The following is a 22,373-nucleotide window of genomic DNA, read 5'->3' as shown; positions in this document are numbered from 1 at the left end:
TGAACAATGACAAGGCACACCTGTGACGTGAAAACCATTTCAGGTGACCGCGTCACGAAGCTCATTGAGAGGTTTGACTACTTTGAGGAATCAAAATCCATGTAAATCTGTATTTAGCTACTTAACATTGATTTCTTTACTACATAAGTCCAAATATCAAAGTCTCCACATTATGCGGCCTCTTCTCCGTCCTTTTGTTTACATACGTGAAATGTATGTATGTGAAGTGTAATTTAAATCAGCTGGCGTCCTGGGCTGGGCCAACTCTCCTCTATAAATGGCTTCTGCAGTTACCTCCCGCCATATTCTTCGGAGGATTTCTCTGACGCGCGTCTCAACACGGACCACAATCATGAAGAGCATCGGCCGGAATATTCTAGTTTTATGGTTTACGTTACAAGCTTCAGGTAAATTTAAAAAGAGAAATATGAAACAAATCGCTCAGAATAGCATCGTTTTATTTCTCTTATTGTTTTCTTTATCTTAAAAAAAACAGCCCAGCTACAGAAGGACTGTCCTACACCGACGGAGTATCCTCAGACCAGACTGAACAACAAGTACACCTCCAGACAGAAATACAGCAGCGGAGAAAAAGTTTATTACGACTGTGCAGAGGACTTCACTCCATCCAAAGGCAGCCGAGCTGTGCAATGTAAAGATGGAAAGTGGACCAAACTGACTCTGAAATGCGAAAGTAAGAACTGCCTTTATTTATTATGCATTTGGGGAACAGTCGTCTGGAGAGGCGTTTAAATGTAAAGAAGTAGATTTCACCGAGAGGACATAATGTGACTAAAACCGTTTGAGAACAGAAGCACCGTATCGCCCTCTACCGGCCTAATAATAATATAATCCCCAGAATATCCAGAAATGGATTTTTATTTATGTAGCTTTGGTTCGAAATTGCAATCAGACTTTATACAGATTAAAGTGTGGTTATTATAGGCATCTGCATTTTATATTTATATTTACAGCTAAACCATTACAGCATGAAGTTGACCCAGAAATAGGTGCGGTTACCATCATGATACTGACATAAATTTGTATTGATGATGATCATCATATAACTTTCTAACTCACTTTTTAGACAGTTATATGATTTGAATTGTGTTAACTCCCAAGTTCTAACGAATAATAAACCCATTAGAAAATAAGTGATCACATATCACTTGGAGCGGCTTTGGCTCAGTAGGTAGAGCGGGTTGTCCAACCGAAGGGTTAGTGGTTCGATCCCCCGAGTGTGCCATATGCCGAAGTGTCCTTGAGCAAGACACTGAGCCCCCATTTGCTCCAAGTGCAACTGGCACTGGTGTGTGCTTGTGTGAGCGAATGGGTGAATGTGTCTCTGACTGTAAAAGCGCTTTGAGTAGGTAGAAAAGCGCTATATAAGGGCAAGACCATATAGGATTACCCACATTGTCAATGGCAGATGTAGACCAGTTCAAATAGACTTTTCTTCCTACAATACATGCTCTTCTTAGGTTTATTTAGTTTGTCTATTTTTCATGTGTAGTCCGTAATCAAACAGGCTGCTCTGAGACCCAGTCTGACTGAATACGGAACATAAACGTGGGATCATTAACCTCAACCAACTACTCAGAAGACCACCACAGCCCCTTTAAATACACACTGTCGTTTTCCTCACCTGGAAATTCAAATGTCCCCCTTGAATCTTATCCTGGTGTCCCTTTACTTCCGTTCTGACAGAGCAATCATGTGGCAATGCTGGTGAACTGCTTAACGGGCAGTTCCAGTACGAGGGGAATACGTTCGTCGGCGAGAAAGTTTACGCCATATGCAATGAGGGGTAAGTTTTCCCTGAAATGTCTCCTAAAATTTCAGTGTAAGACAGTTGACCTTATATTGGCCTGTATCTACCTGTTGACAGATACACCCTGAAAGGACTGAACTACATGACATGCAAGAAGTCCGGTTGGACCGGTGAATTTCCAACTTGTGAAGGTGGGCAGCAGTAAATTGTATTTAATACTATCCATGGCTCAGTATTATTCCATAAAATGCATCATTGCAATAACTGAAGAGTTGACGTTAGTGGGCGGTGACGTCGACAATGAGTAACTACCCTCTGAACTTGAGGAACAATGGAACGAGTCTTTTTTAAATCCCTTAATCTCCTTCTCCATTTTATCAAAAATGGAGATATTCAGTGTAAAGTCATACATGTGGCAATATTGACGGAATGCAACAGAGTCAATCATTTAGATTACGACAGGTTTGAAATGTGTCACGTTTTCCTCATGTTGCAAGATTAACGTGACTTTTACCCAATACCTGCTGAGCTGGCATTTTCAGTCAATTCTCAGATGTTAAAACTCTTTTGAGGAAGTTTATACAGCAGTAATGGATTAGATTTTTTTTTTTTTCCATTTACTCAGCAGCATAAAATGGTTCCATTGCTTCAACATAAATGACTTATAACATCTGTAGGCCCAACTTTGCTGCTCCATGAACATTTTTTACTGACTTTGCCATTTTCATTAAATCTGATTTCCTCCTCAGAGGGAGAGGCCACCTGCTCTCCTCCAGCAGTGGCCAACGCTGTGCAGCAAGCCGAAAATGTCTCGGTGTACCAGGTGGGGGAGGAGGCGACCTTCACCTGCAGTCGGGGGTTCCAGCTGGATGGAGCTCAGCGGATCAAGTGTGGCCCCGATGGCCAGTGGCAGCCCCAACCCCCTCGATGCCTTCCCTCGCCCGATGATACTCGGCAATCATCTGGCAGAACGAGTGAGTTCAGAATTCTACCGGAAAGCCAATTATCTAGTTTAGCACGATGACAAATAGGCCCAACCTCGGTTCTCGTCTGACCTGTTCCTCCCTGGGAAGCCTCTCCAGCAGGTGGATGTGGCGTCCCGCTAGTTGCCAGGGACTCCAAAGCCAGACTCGCCGACAGGTACATCACAAAGACGTCTTTTTCCTCTGGAGAGAAGGTCTACTTCACGTGCGACATCGGACACGCCCCAGCAGGCGGCAGCAGGGGTCGAATGTGTAAAAACGGAAAATGGACACCACTGACGCTCAAATGTGAACGTAAGGGCATTTCAACACCTTGTGTGAAACTTTTTATTAATGCTTCTGTGCATTTCTAAATACTCAACCAGACTGTACTTGAACAAGACCATGAGGGTGAAAATGGATTTCTTTTTAGTCACTTATTCAACAAAATCTCAACTGCTGGCTTTTTTTTTTTCTTCCTTCTTATTTTGGCTAATCTGCCTACAGCACTTTGTCCCAAAAGGCAATGCATTCAGTGGCAAAAGGAGAAAGTCTTTCTCCTGATACACTTCTTATTCCAGTGCAGATCCAGTTTGTGCTCTTAGTTTCAGATTATAGACACTAGCACTCCAACACCAAGGAACTACCTCCAGATTCTGTGAATTCTGGGCTCCTTTTCAGACTTCTCTTGGCATCAAGCGGTCATGTCTTTGATTTCATTTGCAGGCCTTGGCCTCATTTTGACCACTTGTTTGGAATCTATGCAACTTGCCGAAGGATCTTTCCTTTCAGTGGAATGATTTAGAGATTATTCTAAATGCACCAGCAGACTCGTGGGAACCCGGAACCTTTTCTCTTAAAGCCTTAGAATCTTTCTTTAGTTGTTGGCGCTATAACACCATGTGCTGGATTCCACCTGTTGCTCCCTAAAGAGGTTCCTGGGACTCTGATTCAATTTAGTTTTTCTTGATTTGAAGTTGTGATAAATGTAGGGGTGTGTTTACCTTTTTATTTTTGAAAATTACCATAAAATGTTCCATTTCTTTGGGTATATCAACTTTTACTTTAGAGGATCAATTGGCTAAAAGCCTTAGATGCCTTGATTTTTAGCCTCATCACTTAATAATTTTTAAATTGCAATTAACTAACATACAGACTTCTTACATCAAAGTGCACTCTCTGCTACCTGAGGGTAGTTTAAAATGAACATGATCTACTGGTCACCTAATTTGAGCTAGTGTGTCATATAAAATGGTGAAAGATATTAAATGGACTGGTTGCAGTACATGTAAATGATGTATGACCCATTCAATGGTAATGATTGTGTCAGTCATTTCCATTGCACTGGACATAAATATTAAAACTTTTATGTATTGTGTGTCAAAAGGGAAGCTTTGTGGCTCTCCGGGAGAGATTCTAAATGGACAATTTGTCTATACTGGATTAGAGTTCGGAGACACTGCAACAGCCATCTGTGATGAGGGGTAAGGCAGTTTAATAAAAAGTTGTACTGTACTTTTCAATCACTGCAATTGTGACTATACATTTCCTGTTATCAGGTACACTCTTGTAGGAAAGGCGACCAGAACTTGCATGAATAACGGCTGGGATGGACGTGTTCCTGTTTGCGAGGGTACAATGGATTTTTGGACACTTTTTTTTTTTTTTTTGGTGTGTGCACAGTTTATTACATGGCCATTTATTTTCTTTAATCTCTTCGGGGCCAAAACTATTGTATTTCCTGCAGCTGTGGTGTGCGAAGAGCCTCCAGAGGAGACGAATGCAGAGAGGCGAGGCCCTGAGGAGCCCCCTTACACGTACAGGAGTGTGCTTCAGTACCAGTGTCGTGTGGGAACCCTCGTTGGACAGAAGCAGATCTGGTGCACCAAGGATGGCACATGGAGCGCACCCACTCCACAGTGCAAAGGTCAGAAATCCTACTTGTAGTAACGCGATGACATTTATAAAAGTTTAATTCTGCTTATGACAAAAATACTGAATAATAGGTGGGTTATTTTTCCTTAAAGAAATTACTTGTCCGCCACCAAATGTCGCCAACGCCTTCTGGACGGGAGCCCAGAATCGGGTATTTGAACACAGGGATGTGATATCCATCGATTGTGCCTGGGGTTACACCCTGAGGGGGCCGAGCACCCTTACCTGTTATGAGGGCCTGTGGTCCCCAGGTCTTCCCCAGTGTCATCCCTCACGTAAGTAATAATCTTTTTCCTTTTTATAAGGAACTTACTTAACTAATGGCATTAAAATTCTGTCTTTTTTTTTTTTTTTTTCCAGCACGTTCCAGCTGGAGGAGATATTACTGAAACTTTATTCAGTCCAACCTGCTTAAACCAATGAGTAGAGGATGAAAATGATCTAAGCTAACTAACAATGCAATGCTAATGTTCTTTAAACCAATCTTTAATAATGCACCGTGATATTTTTCTCCTAAAATTGTTTATATCGTCGTATCATTATACAGACATTAAAATATGTTTGAAATGAAGCTGAAGTACAGTATGTTTATTTTGATAAGTGTCTTGGGCAGTGACAAGTACAAACTTGTTTCATTCACCTCTGTACATAAGTTTTTTTTCTTTTTTTTTCTTTTTTTTTACAGTTGATAATGTTATGTGTATCATCTCTATAGACTAAACAGTGAGTGAGCATTTCATGAACAAACAAGCTACAATGGGGAAAAAAATAAGAACACCAATTCCATTCATTTAAAAAGACAATACAAAAAAAATCCAGACATTTCTTTACATGAGCATTAAACATTTCAAGTGCAAATATCATTATCAACTCCGATACATCATAGCAAACTCTCGTTTTAAAAGGCAACAATTTAAAAAAAAAAAAAAAAAAAACGAACAAAAACAAATCCGGTTGCAGGAAAGAAGTCGATTCTGGTTGAAGAGGTGGGGGCTTATTTCTTTTTCTGAGTGAGGGCACATGGATTGAGTGAACGCACTTTGTTGCGCGTATGTAAATATGTGAGTCTGACTTCTAGAATCAGACTGAGAACTTCTAGTCACTTCCTCGGCCCTTTGTCATCCTAAACTTTTTATATTTTTGTACACAATACGAAGTGAACTATCCCACTTATTTTTATTTACATGAGTGGATACTCCCCCCCCCCATCATTTACATATAAATGATTCAGTTGACGGATAAATATCCACGTTAAGTCACTTGCCCACTGACCATCAAGTCATCTACACCAATCTGACTGCAGTGGTGGAATAGCACGTAGATTTTTAGGGGAAATGTGCTTATTCCCTTTCATGCTTTCAAGAGTCCTGGTGTCACTGGCTTTGTTTCTGTGTGTAATATTTCTTCAACATGATTGAAACTATTCTGATTAGAGACTCCAACTTAACGCTGATTAAAATGATCTCATGTGCCTACATGCCACAAAACATCGATAATAACTTTGTCTGCTGTGCAGAGTTGAATCTGCCATAATTGTTACTTTTGAACGACGTGGGCAGCAACGTTGAGTTCATCTTTGTCACGTTTCGTCTACAGAATAAATTCAAACTACTGGTTGTTTAGAGACGTATGTCCCTCCTGGAAACTCATCACAGTTTGATCCATGTGGGACAAACATCTGCTGAAGCAAAGTACTTATGCCAAAAAGGGAGAAACATGATTACAGGGTTATTTTTTTTTTTCTTATTCAATAAATTATTACACCACTTCAGTCTAAACACTCCTAATCAAGCCAATCTGTTCTGATTGATGTGGGTACAAATGTAAATGTAACAAATGTGAGGTCACCAGGAGGTTGTTTGCATGGGCGCCCTGATCCCACTAATAAGAAAAAAGGCCTAATCAGAATAAGTTGTCAAACCTTGATACATTCAATAGGAAAACACTAGCGCGGTAGTAAAAGCTTGATGCTATGGTATTTGTGGTTGGAATTAATACATTCGTTCTGTCCATGTTTTCCCCACACAGGGTCAACATCAGGATTTTCATGGTTCTGGGATGGTTGGAAACATGGTGGTAGAAGTTGTTTGAAGGAATTTGGTGGGGAAAATGTCTTTCTCCGTGCATTAATGTCAAAGTCCACTTATATCTTATTGCATAACTTTATTTAGCATCCATGTTATGTCGGAGTCTCCAATCAGATTTATTTTAATTGGGTTGAAAAAATAAACGTAGCCACTGTGCATGATTAAATAGTCTGGCATCTAAAAGCTCTAAAAACCAGAGCTTGTTTTTTCGTGAGACGTCGGTGAGATTTAAAGACGCTGTAGGCAGATTTTATTGTCTGGACAGGGGGCAGGCTAACTACTTTCCACTCTTAACCGTTTTTATTGAATGTCAACACTCGACTGCCCCATATTTCAGGGAAGAGTTTTAACTAATTCTCTGCAAAAGCAAATAAGCACATTACCCAACACGTTGAAACGTTTTTTTCTCAATTTAAATCAAGCGATTTAAATTATTTTACCCTGTTTTTTCTTTTTTTGTTTTCACACCAAATACTGTTTACTATTCCTTTTAGAGTAACTACAGTTAAGTTTTCTGCCTATTTAACACAATGAGCCTCAACAAGACCGCAGCCCAAACCAAGTTTCCTTGTGCGTCACAAATGAATTGTCATTCATTGCGCTAACAAAAAAAAAAAAAAAAAAAAATGATGACACATTCTAAATGTAGTGCACAAAACGTGACCCGGTCTTTGGAAGAGCTGTCTTCATTGGGACAGAACTAAATGCGAGGGGGGGTGGGGGTTGGTTGGTTACTGGGTGTCTTTGGATTTGAGATTGGTGGAACATCTGGGGCGGAAAGTGATTTTAATTTTAGGGGGTGGTGGGTGCCCTGCGTAAATAAATTAGGATTAAATAATTTAACCCTCGTCTAATTTATTTTCATTATTTACAAGACTGAAATAAAAACACTACAAAACTGATATTCCATAGACAGGCAAATGTGAGACTATTGAGTTACCGGGTGTAAGAACTATTTCAGATTCGGAGCTTCCCTTTGTTTCAAACCTACAGATTATTAGTGTGTAGAATACATCAGAAAGACAATATGAGACTGAAGAATTAAAGTGACCTTTTAAAAGAAGCAGCAAACATAATGTCCCTCAAAGACATTTCCCACTAAACATCACATTATCTTATTTCTGTGGCCTCTCACAATAATCAGCTGAATTATCTCCCAAATGTCCACTGTGTTCTCGGAATGATAAACCACCCCTTTTTGTATTTGCCTTAAGCTGAAAAGAGCAACAGAAACGATGTGAGGGCTGGAAAACCGCTGGTACAGTCTAAACAGACGGAACAAAAACATAGATGAACTGTTTTAACAGTGAAACCGCTCTAAGAGCTCAAATAGTCAGGCTCTGAGTGACCTGGAACGCAGCCGTCACGTGAACTTTACAACTGCTCCTCCTCGAGGACAGCACACAGACAACGAAGATGGAACCAGAGTTACACAACACTTGCACAACACGTACAGTCATACTTAATGGTAGGAGATGGGGCTGGAACTCGGGCCGTTCATTTAAGCAAACACAATAACAGGCTCCATCAAGCTCAAACCGCACACACACATACACGCGTGCACACACACACACACAAAACGTCACTCCTACCATCTGAAACAGGAGTTCCTGTTGTTTCTTTGTGGCTTCTTTTTACACATCACAACAGAAACCAAACCCACTCACATACTTTACATCCCCGCCTAATTGCTCGAGCTCGGGAAGTGCAGACCTGTGCTGAACGGAAACCGACAAATGGTGTGGGGTATTTCTCAGGTCTGCGTAGTGTTTATTGGCAAAGCCTATGGAAAATAAGAAGGCAAACATACTAGTACGGTCGGTGTGTTTAAGTCCTGTGAGTGTTAGGGGACGTGGCCTGTAAGGTGGAGGGGGATGCTGGGGGAGGGGTGGCGATCCGGTGCGTCAGCGGCCGCGTGGCTTTTACTTATATGGTCGCAGGAAAGCGGACACTTTGCTGCTTATGAGTCGTATGAAGGAGCGGGGAAGCATCTCGTTGGACTCCCGAGTGGTGTACTTAAAGTAGTTGTTTGGGTGAGCCAGCACATCAAAAAGAGTCTTAATCAGTTTTTTATCCTGCGGGGAGGAACAAACCTCGGTTAACCATTCAAACACATATTTCAGCTCTTAATAACTGTCTCCGTTACGTTTGAACTTGTTACATAATACTGGAAAACAAGTTACACAACTGTAGGACAACAATTACAGTACAACTGGACCGTTTCACTCATGCAACGGTAGGCTTTGTTTGGCCTCACAATGCCTTTGATGAACAGTTATTCCTCAACTAAATCACCCCTCTCTGCTGGTCTACCAAATGCCAGTGATACAGTGACACAGTAATGGTGGGCGAGCTCACCTTGAGGATTTCTTGGTGGTTTTCTGAGGCGTAGAGTCTGCCATCTCGCACAATGTCCTCTACGAGCTGTTCATAATCCTCTGAATTCGGGAAAAAAAAACACAAAACATAATTAGCACAAGTCGTCTGGAGTCATTTGGAACGCAACATGCATATAAAATACACAAACCTGGCACAAGAACCGGAGGAGTCACAGACCTTTGTCTGATAGCTGTGCGTTACACCAGGGGCGCCAAACATGTGGCATGAATTTTTAACTGCAGTTTCTCGATAAAATTAAACGCTGTTCCCAATTTATCCATGGTTTTAGTAAGAGCAGCGGACAGAACATAAAAGCCAGAACTAAACAGCAGACAGCAATGTGCTGGAATTGTGTTTATCTCATGTCACACAATAATCTAAACAATATCCTGTGTTCTAAGTGTGTGTGTGTGAGTTAGAGGTTTGAGACGAAAGTGCTGGAATTGTACCTTTTTTTTTTTAATAATTAGGAAATCTCAGTTTGTTCATGAAATAAAAACAGAGTTCCTAAAATCTTGAACGCCTCCTTAAGTGTGACATGAAGCCATATTTTAAAATTTTTAAGGATTTTAAACTCCTGTAGTCTGCAGATAGTTTAAACTGTGCATGTTTGTGTTTCTAATTTTTTTACTTATCAATCAAGGAAATAAATAACTAAAAATAACAGTTTATGTCTGCACAATATAAAACATATCTTATGTTTTAATGAAAAAAAAAGTCAATTGGTTGATAACGATAATGATTTATAGATTATCTAATACTGAGAGCAGTATCATTCTCTGCAGTTGTGAACATTTATTCCTCTCCTCCAGCTGGTTTCAGGTGGAGTCTAAAGTTTCAGAGATAGATGTCTGAAGATCCGCTCCAATAAAACCAAATAGGTTTGTGGTTGTTGTTTTTCTTACAGTTCATAGTGTGACACAACATTAGAGGACGTACCATCATAAGTAACGTAGGGGATCTGAAAGCCCCTGGCACTGTTGGCCTCATTGGACTTGAAGTTAATCCAGAGACGTCTGGAGCGAGCTGTGAAGGCGATGGGCCGCTCGTAGGTCTGACACGTCTCATAGGTGGTGATGGACGTAGCCGACCCTTGGAGGAGCACAGGAAGAACACCGAGGGTCAGATTCACTGGTCAATTAACAACAAATTCCTAGGAAACCAGAAAGAGGGACACTCACAGTTCTTCCTCATAACCAGCACGTCTCCACACTCATCCTCTGAAGGCAGGAAAATCTCTGGCACCACGATAAGGATTTTGCGTTTGCTGGGTGGATTGATGTTCCAGATGCACTCCACGTTAGCGGGATAATTGCCAGGGTAGTTCGGTGACTCAATGTAACCCATGAACTCTCCCATCTCACCACCGCATTGCCTGTCTAGACGTACACAAGCACACCGGATTAGCCTCAAGCTCACGCCGAAGAAATGTAAACACACAAAAACAGTAATTTTCCTACTCACTCTTGCACTGTGAGACGCTCGTGGCACCGTCAAAATCAGTGGTGGTGTTTCCCGGACAGGAGATGCAGTAGTTCTGTCTAAACTCTGTCTGATAGGTTCCCACTGGGCAGCGGATACACCGGTGCACCGTGGTATTGTAGTAGTGACCCGGGGAACACTGAACTGCAGGGAAATAATGAAAGAAAAAAATGTTTAAATTAAGAAGTTTATTTAGGAGCATTATTTGAGCATTATGTAAAAAAAGGAAAAAAGAAAACAGTCTGACCTTTGACTTCACAGTCATGGAAAGAGCTGGCACCTTCCCGCTTTGTGCTCAGGCCTCCTCCACAGGGGAAGCAGAGGGTCCTTCCCAAATCCGGCTGGTAGGAGCCTTGAGGGCACGGCTGACAGGGTTTGAACCCATCGCTGGAGAAGTACCCGGTAGGACACTGACCTAGATTTGATTGGAGAAAAAAAAAAAAAAAAGGTTCAGTAGGGATGGCAACCCTTCACTAGACTACAAACATATATATTCAACATGGTGCCCAGGTTACCTGCACATGATGAGATATTTCGTGCCCCAACAGGTCCATGGCCATCGCTGCCAGGACAGAGGTCACAGGCCAGTTGCCCCTCCCTCTCCTGGAAAGTTCCAGGTGGACACTGAACGCAACGCTCCTGCTCGCCGTGGTAGTAAGACCCCGACAGACATCTGACTGAGAGAACATCCAGAACAATTCTAGTCACAGGTGAGCACTTAACGTCTATTAACATAGATGCATGACAGAACAATCTTAATCTTAATTTCACACAAATTATGCACACCGATAGATGTTACCCTCCTAGCTCTTAAATCTAATACCAGCCCCAATGATCTGAAATCACCGGTCCAGCTCTCTGGTCTTACCACATCGCCCACTGTCCCTCTCCCAGCCTGGGCCACAGTTCTCCGGAACAGGAGCCGCTTGGGGAAGTTTTTGAGCCACCTCATATTCCAAACCGGCAACCCGGATCAGGAAGCGCTCCTGATTGATGGACTTCTTCAGAGCCTTGATGTAAGTCTTAACCTGCTTCTCCATGCGCTGTCTCAGGCAGCTCAGATTGCAGCTCCCTGGTTATGAGTCAAAACATAACAATACAAAATCGAAATTGCTCAACTGTACAGCACCGGCTCTAACAGCTGTCAGGTTTAGTCGAAAGGAGGTGGCTGACCTGTGGTGTCTCCGGGTTTGACCTCAGCTTCCAGCTCCAAAGTAATGCGCGTTACCTCTTTGTTAGAGGGGTTGCGAGCACGTCGCCCTTTGGATCTCTTGGAGGAGTCACATTTGAGGTTGACAAACGTCACCAGGCAATTGCTGCAGGGCTGCCCCCCACCTGTAGGGGCAAGATATCTCATAATGAATGAGGGAAAATATACTTGCTTACCCCATTCTCATAAGAATAAGACTCCTACCTCACAGGGCAAATATGACACGGAAATCTCATTTAGAATTTGAATGAAGATTAACCTGGTCCTAGTGTGCGCCCCCTGTCCTCTGTCCTTCCGGTGACCTTAGGGTGCAGGTGACATTTGGCGTTTTTGATCTTGAAAGAAGCCGTCTGCTTCACTGGAGGGGCCAGAGTCTCTACAGACAAAGACAGCCAAGTGGGCAGGAGGACACTGAAACATCACAGAGACTAGCACTACACAGACAGCTGTCTGTCGGAGTAGTTCATGTGGAAGGGATTTGCACCTAAAAAGAAGAATCAACAAAAGGAGCGGGTAACGAACCTATGCAGCTCTGACTGCTGCTGGAGTTGAGCCTGGCAGGAGACTTCCCTCTGAGAATCGGGATACCACAGCTGACTGAGTAGCTGTTATCAGACTCTGCACAAACAAAATAACTTATTAATACACAGCAGTTGGAACTGTGAATGCACCTCGCCCGCGGTTGACGTACCTGCCAGATAGTGAGCCTTAGAAGCACAGGTGAGAGAGCAGCTCTCTTTCTTGCCCGTCTTGCTGCAAGTCAGAGTGGCCTTTGGTGCCACCAGACCAGGAGCACATTTCACCAGCTCTGAGAGAGAATAAGGACCCCGTAGTGAATCACACACTCCTGACAATGAAAGCTGAGAGAAACGTTGCGAGCCGTAGTTGAGTGTGTGTCAGCAACTTGGCCACATGGGGGCAGTGCTGCTACATACCAACGCAGTCTTTCTTGTTCCAGTGCAGCTTGTACCCTGGTGGACAGGTACACTCGTAGCTCCCCAGAGTGTTGATGCAGCCATATTTACAACCTCCTCGATTTATACTGCACTCATCAATATCTGAGAATAGGTTTGTTAAAATGCAAAGATTCGTGAATAAGCATTAAAGGGGCAATTGTGAATGCATACCTGGACTCTAATAGATGACAGTGTCTGAGAGAAGAACAGATTTTATTTAAAACCGACATCAGAAACACCAAGAGAAAAATCCAGTAAAATCACGCTGAGCTGAAGAGAAAACAGTACAGCTGCGAGAGAGGAGTTTCCGTGAGTTCAATTCTTCCTGTCAGAGTCCCATCCAAGGAAGATTAATGTGTTCGCGTGTAAACAGAAGTGATTTCTTGTTTTGAAGTCACCCACATTTCAATTTCATGGTCAGAATTTCTCTGCTCTTCAGGGAGGAAGACTTGTGGTAAGCAGTAAAATATAATCACCTTTTCAAACACACGCTGAGCTAAAACCACTAAAAGCATCCGGGATCCAGATGCAGGCTGGCTGCAATCGATGCCAGACAGAAAATTAGTTTAAGCGAGCTAGAGCTGAGGATTCGGCAGGCTGCAGACGAGCGACGGAGACACCAGAGGAGAGACGAGAGATAATGGCAGTGATAGATGATCTGGCCCGCTGATATGAAATGCTCTTCCTTGTCTGGTTCAATTATTCACCCTGAATAAAAAGAGTCTGCATGCCTCTGCACTCCCTCAAGCAGATGATGACTTCATCAAGAGCGCTCGGCCGACGTGCAGCCAAAGCTGCATGGAAATGTTGTGAGGGACGTGCAGCTTTTCCCGCGCATCACAGCGCTCGATTTAAAGGACAAAGAACTCTAATGAATGTCTGATGGAGGCGTCGCTCATCTGCCAGCGACTGTTGTTTTGAATTCTTTGTTCCTCCCATACTTGAAATGTAACCAAACAGACCCAGCGTTTCTCTTTTCCTCCGCATGCTCGTACAGACGGGCGCAGGGACGAGCCAAGCAAAGAAAAGACTCAACAACTGCTTTGTGTCATGCGGAGGGGTTTCAGGATGAGTTAGAGAGTTCGTGGAAATGTCGTCATCTTGAAATTTTAATCAGTTTTTCTGAGCTTATTCATCAACAACTCCCAGGCCAAACAATGAATGCTGATGGAAGTTTTTAAGAGGAATTTTTCCCCAAGCTCAATCTGGGCAGCTTTTCTATATTTTATTATTCCAATAAATCTTTAATTGTTAAGATATCAACTTGAGTCTTGTGTATGTTTTGGAGGATTAAACAGCCTTTTTCTAAGATCTGTGTACACACATATTTCTCGGTATAACAAGAATCCATTTCTCTTAAGCTGGTCGGATCAAATGATGTAAATAAAATAAAATAAAATACTTGCATTGTATTCGTAGTATTTAGTCGCAAGGGCTCGGGGTCTATTTTCTTACCCGATAAGCAGAAATGAGCAGATTGTTTTGCTAGCTGAGAGGGAGAATGGCTGGCTATACTCTCACCAGGGAGGAATGTTGACAGGCCTCGGCACAATGCTTGACAGCAGGTCACTGATATAATTGGGTTTGTTTAGGGTGAGTCTATTGTTAAACACTGAACACAGCTCTCTGCGTTGTTTGGCAGCTATATTTCGGCTGATAAACCACACAGGGAATAACATAACCTTGCTCGTGGCCAGGATTGAAGAAAGTACAACGGGGAGCACCATAAATCTCTGGGGTTATCTAACAGTTCCGACAGCGCCGATGAAAAGCGAGGGGGAAATCATTCATCACTGGCTCTCTCAACAATGGCGTGGAGAGTCATTTACGTCTGACCATCCTCTCTCCTCTCAGCAGCTCAGTGCGGCCCGATCACAGTCCATCATGCGAGTAAAAGCCTTACAAATCCAATTGTCGCACATTTGTTCCCTCAGCTGACAGCTAATACAGCTACCCGTGTGGGGAATGGATTCAATGAACCTATTCAACTTTTCTGAGATATAGAGAGATATGTAATTCAATAAATATATACAGCCGGTGGATGACATAAAAGTAATCCCATTAAATAAATAATGAAATCCATCAGCACTGTAATTACCTCTCAGCAAAGTGTTTAACAACATGTTGTGTTAAAGGCATCTGCACTTTTAAAATATATTTGTGTATATAGTTGGTGGTAATTGAGATAATAACAGGAAAGATTTGCATAATATGCAAGAAAGCCACTCAGACAATAATGAGGTATACTTTCACCTTTTTTTTTTTTTGTATAACTGAGGGTGTAACTCAGAGCACTGTTGTTTTCACATGTACAAGCTCTCTAAACTCAGTCCATTCAGTTGCAACACTCCTGATCAGTAGACCTGTCAAACTACGCACGGAAACTACAGAGCAAATCACCAGCTCTGTATTTCGACCGCATATGCCTCTCTATGTCTCAACTACTGTGAGGCCCTGAGGCGCTGGAGACAGCAGCAGATTCTAACTGGCGATACACACTCCATCAAAGCCCCACCGCAACACCATGATGTGCTCCGACGGGCCTCTTAGCAGATCTGAAGCACCCCACGGACACCTCCACCCCCCCTCGGCACCAAATGCCGTTTCTCTGCTTCGGAGTACAGTAGTTAGTTGGTAATTTTTTTGATGGACAAGGTCGTACTCAGTCTTGACAAACTAATTTTCACGACATTAGTTCACATTTTAGTCCATTATGTACAGCACACCCTGCCAAAAGTTTACATTACTGCCCACTGTGGTGCTGGTCCTTAGATGGATTTCCTGCCTTCCAGGCTGCCACCTGTTTTAGCTCATTTGAAAATCAACTTGCGGAGACTCAAAACTCACTTGTGATGGGTAATCCATCAGAGCGAGCATCTAGATCAATTTTGTTTTACAATGCAGCTGCACGCAGGGACTTTTGTGTTATTTCTAAAGGAAGCTGTGACATGCGGATTTGGGAGTCAGGTGGAGAGAAAAGATGAACCACAGCGACTGTGAAAAATATAGTGTTTGTGTCTTGAACAGAGGACACTCTGATAAGCTGTGAAGATGCTTCTTGTTGACTGGTGAAGCTGATTTTTCACACGTTATGTAACCACACCAAGAGTATACCCCTACGCCAACAGCTGTGTGAGGCTGGTCTTAAACAAATGTGAACACTTTCAGTGTTTGGACCCCTTAGTACAGGCACATCTACTGGGACTTGAAGGTTTTTGGTCATAAACCAAAGTGTTGGACAAATTTACACTTTGGTACAGTTGTAGGAAGTCAAGAGCCACCTAAAATGATTACAGTTCATCCTGAAGGGAACATAAATGTCCTAACCTAATTCCATGGTAAACTACATAACGTTATTTAGGACATTTCAGTCAGAGTTACAAATGCAAACACTATGGCGGCAATATATGGGAAATGAAAGGATCACCAAAGTCATGGGATGCATCCTCAAGGGACTTTTTTTTGGACAATAAGACGCTACAAAATAACTAAAATCCAAACTAAAAGATGTTTGTGGGCAGTTTACTGTAGAAATACAAGTCTCCAGTACAAATTTAAATTATTTTAACTGTCAATGAGCTTTCTAGTGCTCTGCTTTCCTGCTAAATAGAAGATGAATTAATGGAGGGTTAGCAAAGAGGAGTGGGATGAAGAGAAAGAGTGATGGGCCGGTGATTTACAGCCCAGCACAAGTAGTGGGGGGTAAAAGATGTGCGCGCTCACCTCCGCAGTGCGCCAGGCCGTAGAGGACATAGCCTTTGTGACAAAGACACTGGAAACTGCCGGCAGAGTTGACACAGAAGTGGTCGCAAGCACGGTCGAAGGAGCATTCATCAATATCTGTATAGACAGAAAGACACACACAGTCAAGAACTTCTCAGACACTTCAACACATTACAACAAAGACCCCTCAGCCTTCAATCAGGGCTCTCCCACCGTCCTATCATGGCACGTACTCCTGTTTTCGTCTTCTGCATTGTATTCTTTGTTTGTCAAGAATTGCAGTGGGTCAAATCGCATGTTACAAAAAAAAAGAAAGGGCCTCTTCAAAGGAAGATGTCTTCTCTTTGGTGCTTGGTACAGCGATTGACCTACTGCAGTCACGTAGTTTTCCATTTCGATGGCCTGAAATGAAATTTTCCAAGTATTTTTGAAATAACGAGCGGCCACAGCGGGATTCAAAAGAAAGTCTTCTTTTCAGCTGATAATAGGAGCTGGGGGGCTTTCTTCTCCTCTCCCCGTAGAAGCTGCCAATCATTTTCATTTTTCTCAGCCATACCATGGGTGACACATTTGTTAGAAGCACCATAATTATCACTGTAAAACAACTGATCACACTAACGGTAAAAAGATAATAATAAATCATGTGTGTCAGAGTGTGAATGCAGATATGAAGCAGTCAGTTTTCAGTGGCTGTGGTCTTTCTCACTGTCCTCATCACACCTGTAAATCTACATTTCTTAACTGTCAGCAGACCTCTCTCTTTTTTTTTTTTTTTTTTTGGCTTGCTCCTCTCATGCATCCCCATGGGTTGCTTAAATGTCATGGGCACGCAGACCATGACGACGGAAACATGAAGCTAGAGGAGACTGATGACATTTGTTTTTGTTATGATCAAAGTTTCCTTTAATGTCAGTAATAATCTGTGTCAAGCCCAGGCAGCTCATGCTGAGAGAAAATGGGGATGTGCTTCAACTTCGCTGGATGTCTAATTGGCTAATTTAAGAAAGGTTCCCCTGGATTTTCCCAGGAATATTGCGCTTTCATCCGCTCCATCTGAACCTCCTCTGGGTTATGAGGTAGTGCCAGCTGCCATCAAACAGATGACGCAGGTTTTTCACAGCAATTACAGGAGTTCGGTTAAATAATGGGCTGCAGAGCAGAAACCAAGAAGACGGACTGATAGACGTCTGCACACAGGTTTTCACAAAAGATGCACATGTTCACACTGGGCATAATCCTCCATAGACCGTACAGGTGAACTGAATAGCTGAGGTTAATACTTGGCAGGAATGAAAGCTTATTAATTTACAAAGCTGTGCTCAAAGCTTTGAAGGAGGTCCATACGCTCATGTTCAAAAGTTGGAAAAACATCAAAACATCTCGATGCTCCATCTTATCTAGACAAATACATCAACTTATGCAAAAATGAATACCACTTACAAAGGAACTGCCAAAGTGACCACAAATAACGTTTCTGAAATGTAACAGAACAAGCTCATGCAGTACTTGCGGTTCATCTCCGGTGGAGGCCTCTGAAGATGCCTAGGAGCGGCGGTGGATGAGAGCTACGTGGGTCGGCACATGCTTTGTGAGGCATTACAAAAGTGACAGTTTGGCAGATTAAGGATAAACTTTACTCAAGCACACTTTTAGACCCTCTGAGAATTAGGCGTGGTACTTGAGTTTATCCTCCAAAAATGTTGCAATAAGTGCCGCCAAAGGCAATTTTGCAACTGATCATTATATTGTTTCGCGTTGTGCCACGCTCCAGATTAGGTTGTGTGCAGAGCGCGAAGACGTCTAGGACTCCTCCAACCCTTATTTACAAGGTGGCTATGGTGAGGTATGCAGTGGGTGGGCGAGATGACACCATCATGAGGTGATGTACACTATGTACGTGCAAAGAGAAAACAGTCACGTCGCCGCCTTGCACTCCTTAACCTGACCGACGGGCTAAGATGGAAATCACAAATCAGCCTTAAACTCCAGCGGCACTCAAAATAAAATGGCAAGGCCTCAAAGCGCAGGCGCTTGCACTGGCGAAAAACAGTCAGTCAGGTCTATTGAACATCTCCGCGGGGGCTTCGTTGGGATTAAGAAGATGAGAAGGAAAGTGTGGAGGTTGTCGTGGGCGGAGGAATGCTGACAGGGTTCAGCAGACAAGTCCCATCCTGACTTCTGGGTCATGGTCCACTGACAGCAGAGAAACACCATGACTATTTAAACCAAGATAAACCCAGAGTTCAGTTTACACATCTCAACACCTCGCAAGCGCCTATTTAAGTGTAACAGATACCCGAGAGCGCCTCAACACCCGACCAAGAACCAGAAACTATTTACAAAACCATGAGTAGCGTGGCTGTAAATTCACTGCAGGTGCACCCTAAGCTTCGTAATCTTTCAGCTCGGGGTTTCTACTCACAAATAAAAGGCACGATGGGATTATTGTATGGCCTAGAGACGCAATCATGTCTAGGAAGTTGAAAGGTACACTGAAAGGATTTTTGCACAAGGAAATCATCGTGCGAGGACAGGCCAACAATCTCTACTAGAAACTACAGAAAATAAATGCATTTAATTATAAAACATGGTCACTATCAGCAGTCGAGTATCAGAAATTCATATTAAATTCATATTAAAAGTGGGTTTCATGAACATTTTTTTGCTACTCAGACACATAACCTTTATCCTGCCTTGATGTAAATTCATTATGTATTATGGGAAATGTAGGATCTAGAACTTGCCCCACATTAAGAACTAAAAATAAGGATATTTAGGCCCCTGCTGCTTCGATTCTAATCATGTTCCTTTCAGTATGTCTCTTGTAGATCCTCCTACTCTCAGGAAATGCAATTAAAAATCATGTATAACAATAACAGATGTGTGTACTAGTGCCAAAGATAAAATCCCAGGCAGCTATCAGAAGAGAAATAATTACATTTCACCTTTACCGAGAGGCATTTATTTTGCATTGCTCTTCCAAGGGTAAGAAAAACAAAATCGGGAATGAGAACAGAGGATAAGAGGCAGACAGGTGACTCAGTGGTGCAGAGTGCGTGTGAACCTGGCAACACCTCACTCAACATCAGGTGAGCTTTATCGCAACCCTTCCCTCCAGACAAAACACGCAGCACCATACAAGGACAACCCCGCTCCAAAGTTGACCGGGTGCAACAGCACATGGCCGAGTTGGTTAAGGCACGGTGCCACGGAAAACAAGCGCCGATATACATTCCTACATGCAACGGGCAACAGTTGCATTGTTTGTCTCAGAGAAAGCAAACGACAGGCACCGCACCAAAAATAGATCTGAAGAGACAAGGAAGTGGCGGCGGAGCGCAGTGACACGGGGTATGTTTTCATTCAGCGCATAGGCTGCTTTACACACAGCGCAGAGAGCGGTGTGCTTCAGCGGAGCAATTCTAAACCCATTGCATGACACTGATGTCTAGCAGGCTGGATATTGATTGACCACATCAATAAAGAAAAGAGAATAAAGAATTGCGAGTCATCTGTTTTTCCACTCGGAGAGGCTGAGCTCGGCTCCACAGTTCTCGCCCGCCTGTCTTCTTTCAGCAGATGTTTCTGTAGTGGCTTGATTTCCTCCAAGAAACAGAAGTTTTAGAGTCGGGGCTTTAATTTCCCACACCTGTGTTCGGGCATGGCAAACTCCTTTTGTTGTTGTGCAGCTAAACCTCCTCCATACCTCTATACCTCCTGCTGAGGGATGGCTACCACCAAGTGTACACAAACAGAGGCCTGCTTTGCCTTATCTGCAGGCAAGAAACCACTGGGAGCTTATTTTCTTCGTGCCGCTAGGAGGGCACAGCTGGTGTATAACTCCTACTGTTTCACGTTAAAAACGTCGACCTAATAAAGTGCTTTGGAGCATTAGTTTTACGTAAGTGGCAAAGGCTAATGAAAGGTGTTACCTACCTTGACAGGTTCTCTCGTTGGTTAGCAGCTTGTAGCCTTTCTTGCAGCTGCACTCAAAGCTACCCACTGTGTTTCGACACACGTGGTCACACCCCCCGTTGTTGAGGCGACACTCGTCAATGTCTATGGACAGAAAAATCCTAGTGAGGAGTGGGAACAATCAAAAGGTAAAAGTGAAGGACAGAATTCCATTTACAAGTCAAGGAGATGTGCAGCGGCATTCATTTTTTCCTGCTTTTCCTGATCATGTCAAAGACGTTACTAAAGCTAAAAGGAAACCGCAGAGTCAGGTCATTTGATGGAGGTTCATCACCGCGAGGAGCTGAAATAAAAATACTGATTACGGCCACTGGTTTAACAACTAAAGTTAAAGCTGTTCAACCTGAACTGAGAGGTGGAGATATATGTGCACAAGGATCGTTAGGCTAACGGTGCAAAGTGGCTTAGCTGTGCTTCCAAAAACTGGAAATGAGCTGCAAGGAGTTCCTTATTGGCCCTCAGATGGACTAAACCCAGTTTGCGTGTGGCTTTAATGGGCTGCAGCTCTCGCACGACAAAGCCTCGCAGCAGTAAAGTTTCTGAATCATCATTGTCCACCTCCTTCCGATTACCCCGCTTTTATTTCGTGGGGCCGATACTCAATCGATATGTCATGTGTTGATCTTTGCTTTTGATGGTGCTCTGCCTTCAAAAGCCTCGCTGATTAATTCTGACTCATCATAATCATCATCACCAATGAGGCGTCTTTCTCTTGAGGGAGTCTTCATCATCTGGTTAAAATAACCACATGAGAAATGGAATTAAATAATCTGTTCCTTGCTTCATCTTCGTCTCCGCTCCTCAGAAGTGTGTGGCCTGAAGCGAGCTCCTGTCTTCTTGTGCCAGTGCTGCCTGGGTTTGTTTTCCTCTCGTTTCCTCTCAGACCAGACTAATAGAAGCCAATGTACTTTTATCAGAGTTGTTTGTGCAACATTACGAGCCATAGAAAGCAGACGGATTTCTATCCCTCCTTTTCTGGACACGCAGATTGTCCTCATTCTCCCCCAATTCTTCTACTCCCTGTCTGTAGTGGCTTTGCCCCCCCAAAGCCTGTTAATACGACTCGGAGCAAGTTTTGGGAACGATTTAGAAGACAATAAATAGAAAACATTCTCTTGCTCGTGTTGAGGATGCTCTGCTCACACTCTCAGATATGAGGATGATGATAATGCAGAGGAAACACTGTCAGGGACAGAGGAGATTAATCCGGCGACAGCTGGACAGGTGCAGCTTGAACGCTGCCTGGAACCGTGGGCGGCAGGTGGGTTACCTTTGCAGGTCTTGCGGTCCGGCTGCAGAGTGAAGCCAACGGGACAGCTGCAGCGGACTCCTGTCACTGAATCATGACATGTGCTATCGCAGCCGCCATTGTTCACTGCGCAGGTCTCTGCAGGGAAACAAGCACTCATTCAGAAGACAAACTCCACAGCGCAATACACAGTGGAAGCCGACCTACTTATTTTTGAAAAAAAAAAAAAGTACACATGCATACTGGCAACACTGGAAACATTAGAAGATACACTATTACATATGTTCCCCAATATACACCACTCTCATTTGTGAGGATTAGAAGAACAGCAGGTGATCCGTGGTAGAGAGGAAGAAGGAGGAAACAAAGGCAGAACTGTCATAAATGCGTGAGCTGAGTGATATTAACAGCAGGGGGCCGAACAGTTGTTTATGACTAATAAAAGGAGACAGTTATTAGGAAATATTATAGTTAACAGCCAAACATAGATTGCTCATTTGTGCATGGGTAATAACAAGGTAAGTGGAAGCATGCTTCTCATTGGTCAAGGTGAATTTTGACCTCCAAACATCCTTTGCAGGACATCCGTCTCCCCTCCATCATGATGTTACCGTTTTCACCTCCAGACACACGCAGGCAAAAAC

At 43.1% G+C, this 22,373-nt stretch overlaps 2 protein-coding genes across 3 annotated transcripts in view; one reads left to right on the top strand and one right to left on the bottom strand.

Annotated features, from left to right (window-relative positions):
* Positions 1-239: 239 nt before the first annotated feature.
* Positions 240-5,239, top strand: LOC125014379 (complement receptor type 1-like). The gene is made up of 11 exons (XM_047595374.1): positions 240-407; positions 497-694; positions 1,708-1,807; positions 1,889-1,962; positions 2,521-2,745; positions 2,845-3,048; positions 4,121-4,217; positions 4,293-4,366; positions 4,481-4,660; positions 4,761-4,943; positions 5,029-5,239. The coding sequence occupies exons 1-11, from the start codon at positions 278-280 to the stop codon at positions 5,055-5,057; spliced, it is 1,494 nt and encodes a 497-aa protein (XP_047451330.1). The 5' UTR covers positions 240-277; the 3' UTR covers positions 5,058-5,239.
* Positions 5,240-5,241: 2 nt separating this feature from the next.
* scube3 (signal peptide, CUB domain, EGF-like 3) overlaps positions 5,242-22,373 on the bottom strand; it is a 66,781-nt gene continuing 49,649 nt past the window's right edge. For both annotated transcript variants that reach the window (XM_047595357.1, XM_047595365.1), the window contains 16 exons: positions 21,751-21,867; positions 20,442-20,564; positions 16,506-16,622; positions 12,762-12,884; positions 12,518-12,634; positions 12,349-12,444; positions 12,086-12,202; positions 11,790-11,951; positions 11,485-11,688; positions 11,132-11,293; positions 10,864-11,031; positions 10,599-10,760; positions 10,316-10,513; positions 10,074-10,226; positions 9,114-9,193; positions 5,242-8,830 (listed from right to left, as the gene is read on the bottom strand). In XM_047595357.1, the coding sequence (XP_047451313.1) occupies positions 8,678-8,830; positions 9,114-9,193; positions 10,074-10,226; positions 10,316-10,513; positions 10,599-10,760; positions 10,864-11,031; positions 11,132-11,293; positions 11,485-11,688; positions 11,790-11,951; positions 12,086-12,202; positions 12,349-12,444; positions 12,518-12,634; positions 12,762-12,884; positions 16,506-16,622; positions 20,442-20,564; positions 21,751-21,867 (2,252 nt within the window). In that variant the 3' untranslated portion in view covers positions 5,242-8,677. The remainder of the gene's footprint in view (positions 8,831-9,113; positions 9,194-10,073; positions 10,227-10,315; positions 10,514-10,598; positions 10,761-10,863; positions 11,032-11,131; positions 11,294-11,484; positions 11,689-11,789; positions 11,952-12,085; positions 12,203-12,348; positions 12,445-12,517; positions 12,635-12,761; positions 12,885-16,505; positions 16,623-20,441; positions 20,565-21,750; positions 21,868-22,373) is intronic.

This window comes from Mugil cephalus, chromosome 1 (genome assembly GCF_022458985.1).
Source record: "Mugil cephalus isolate CIBA_MC_2020 chromosome 1, CIBA_Mcephalus_1.1, whole genome shotgun sequence".
NCBI lineage: Eukaryota > Metazoa > Chordata > Actinopteri > Mugiliformes > Mugilidae > Mugil > Mugil cephalus.
Note: the sequence above shows the minus strand (reverse complement) of the source record. Positions and strands in the feature narration are given on the sequence as shown.

What these genes read in the sequence shown, in the direction of transcription:
- LOC125014379 (XM_047595374.1), top strand. Translation starts at nt 278, where the DNA reads ATGGCTTCTGCAGTTACCTCCCGCCATATTCTTCGGAGGATTTCTCTG. An exon ending in GCAATCATCTGGCAGAACGA is followed by an intron (nt 2,746 to 2,844) that starts GTGAGTTCAGAA and finishes CTCCCTGGGAAG; the next exon opens with CCTCTCCAGCAGGTGGATGT. An exon ending in ACGTGTTCCTGTTTGCGAGG is followed by an intron (nt 4,367 to 4,480) that starts GTACAATGGATT and finishes TATTTCCTGCAG; the next exon opens with CTGTGGTGTGCGAAGAGCCT.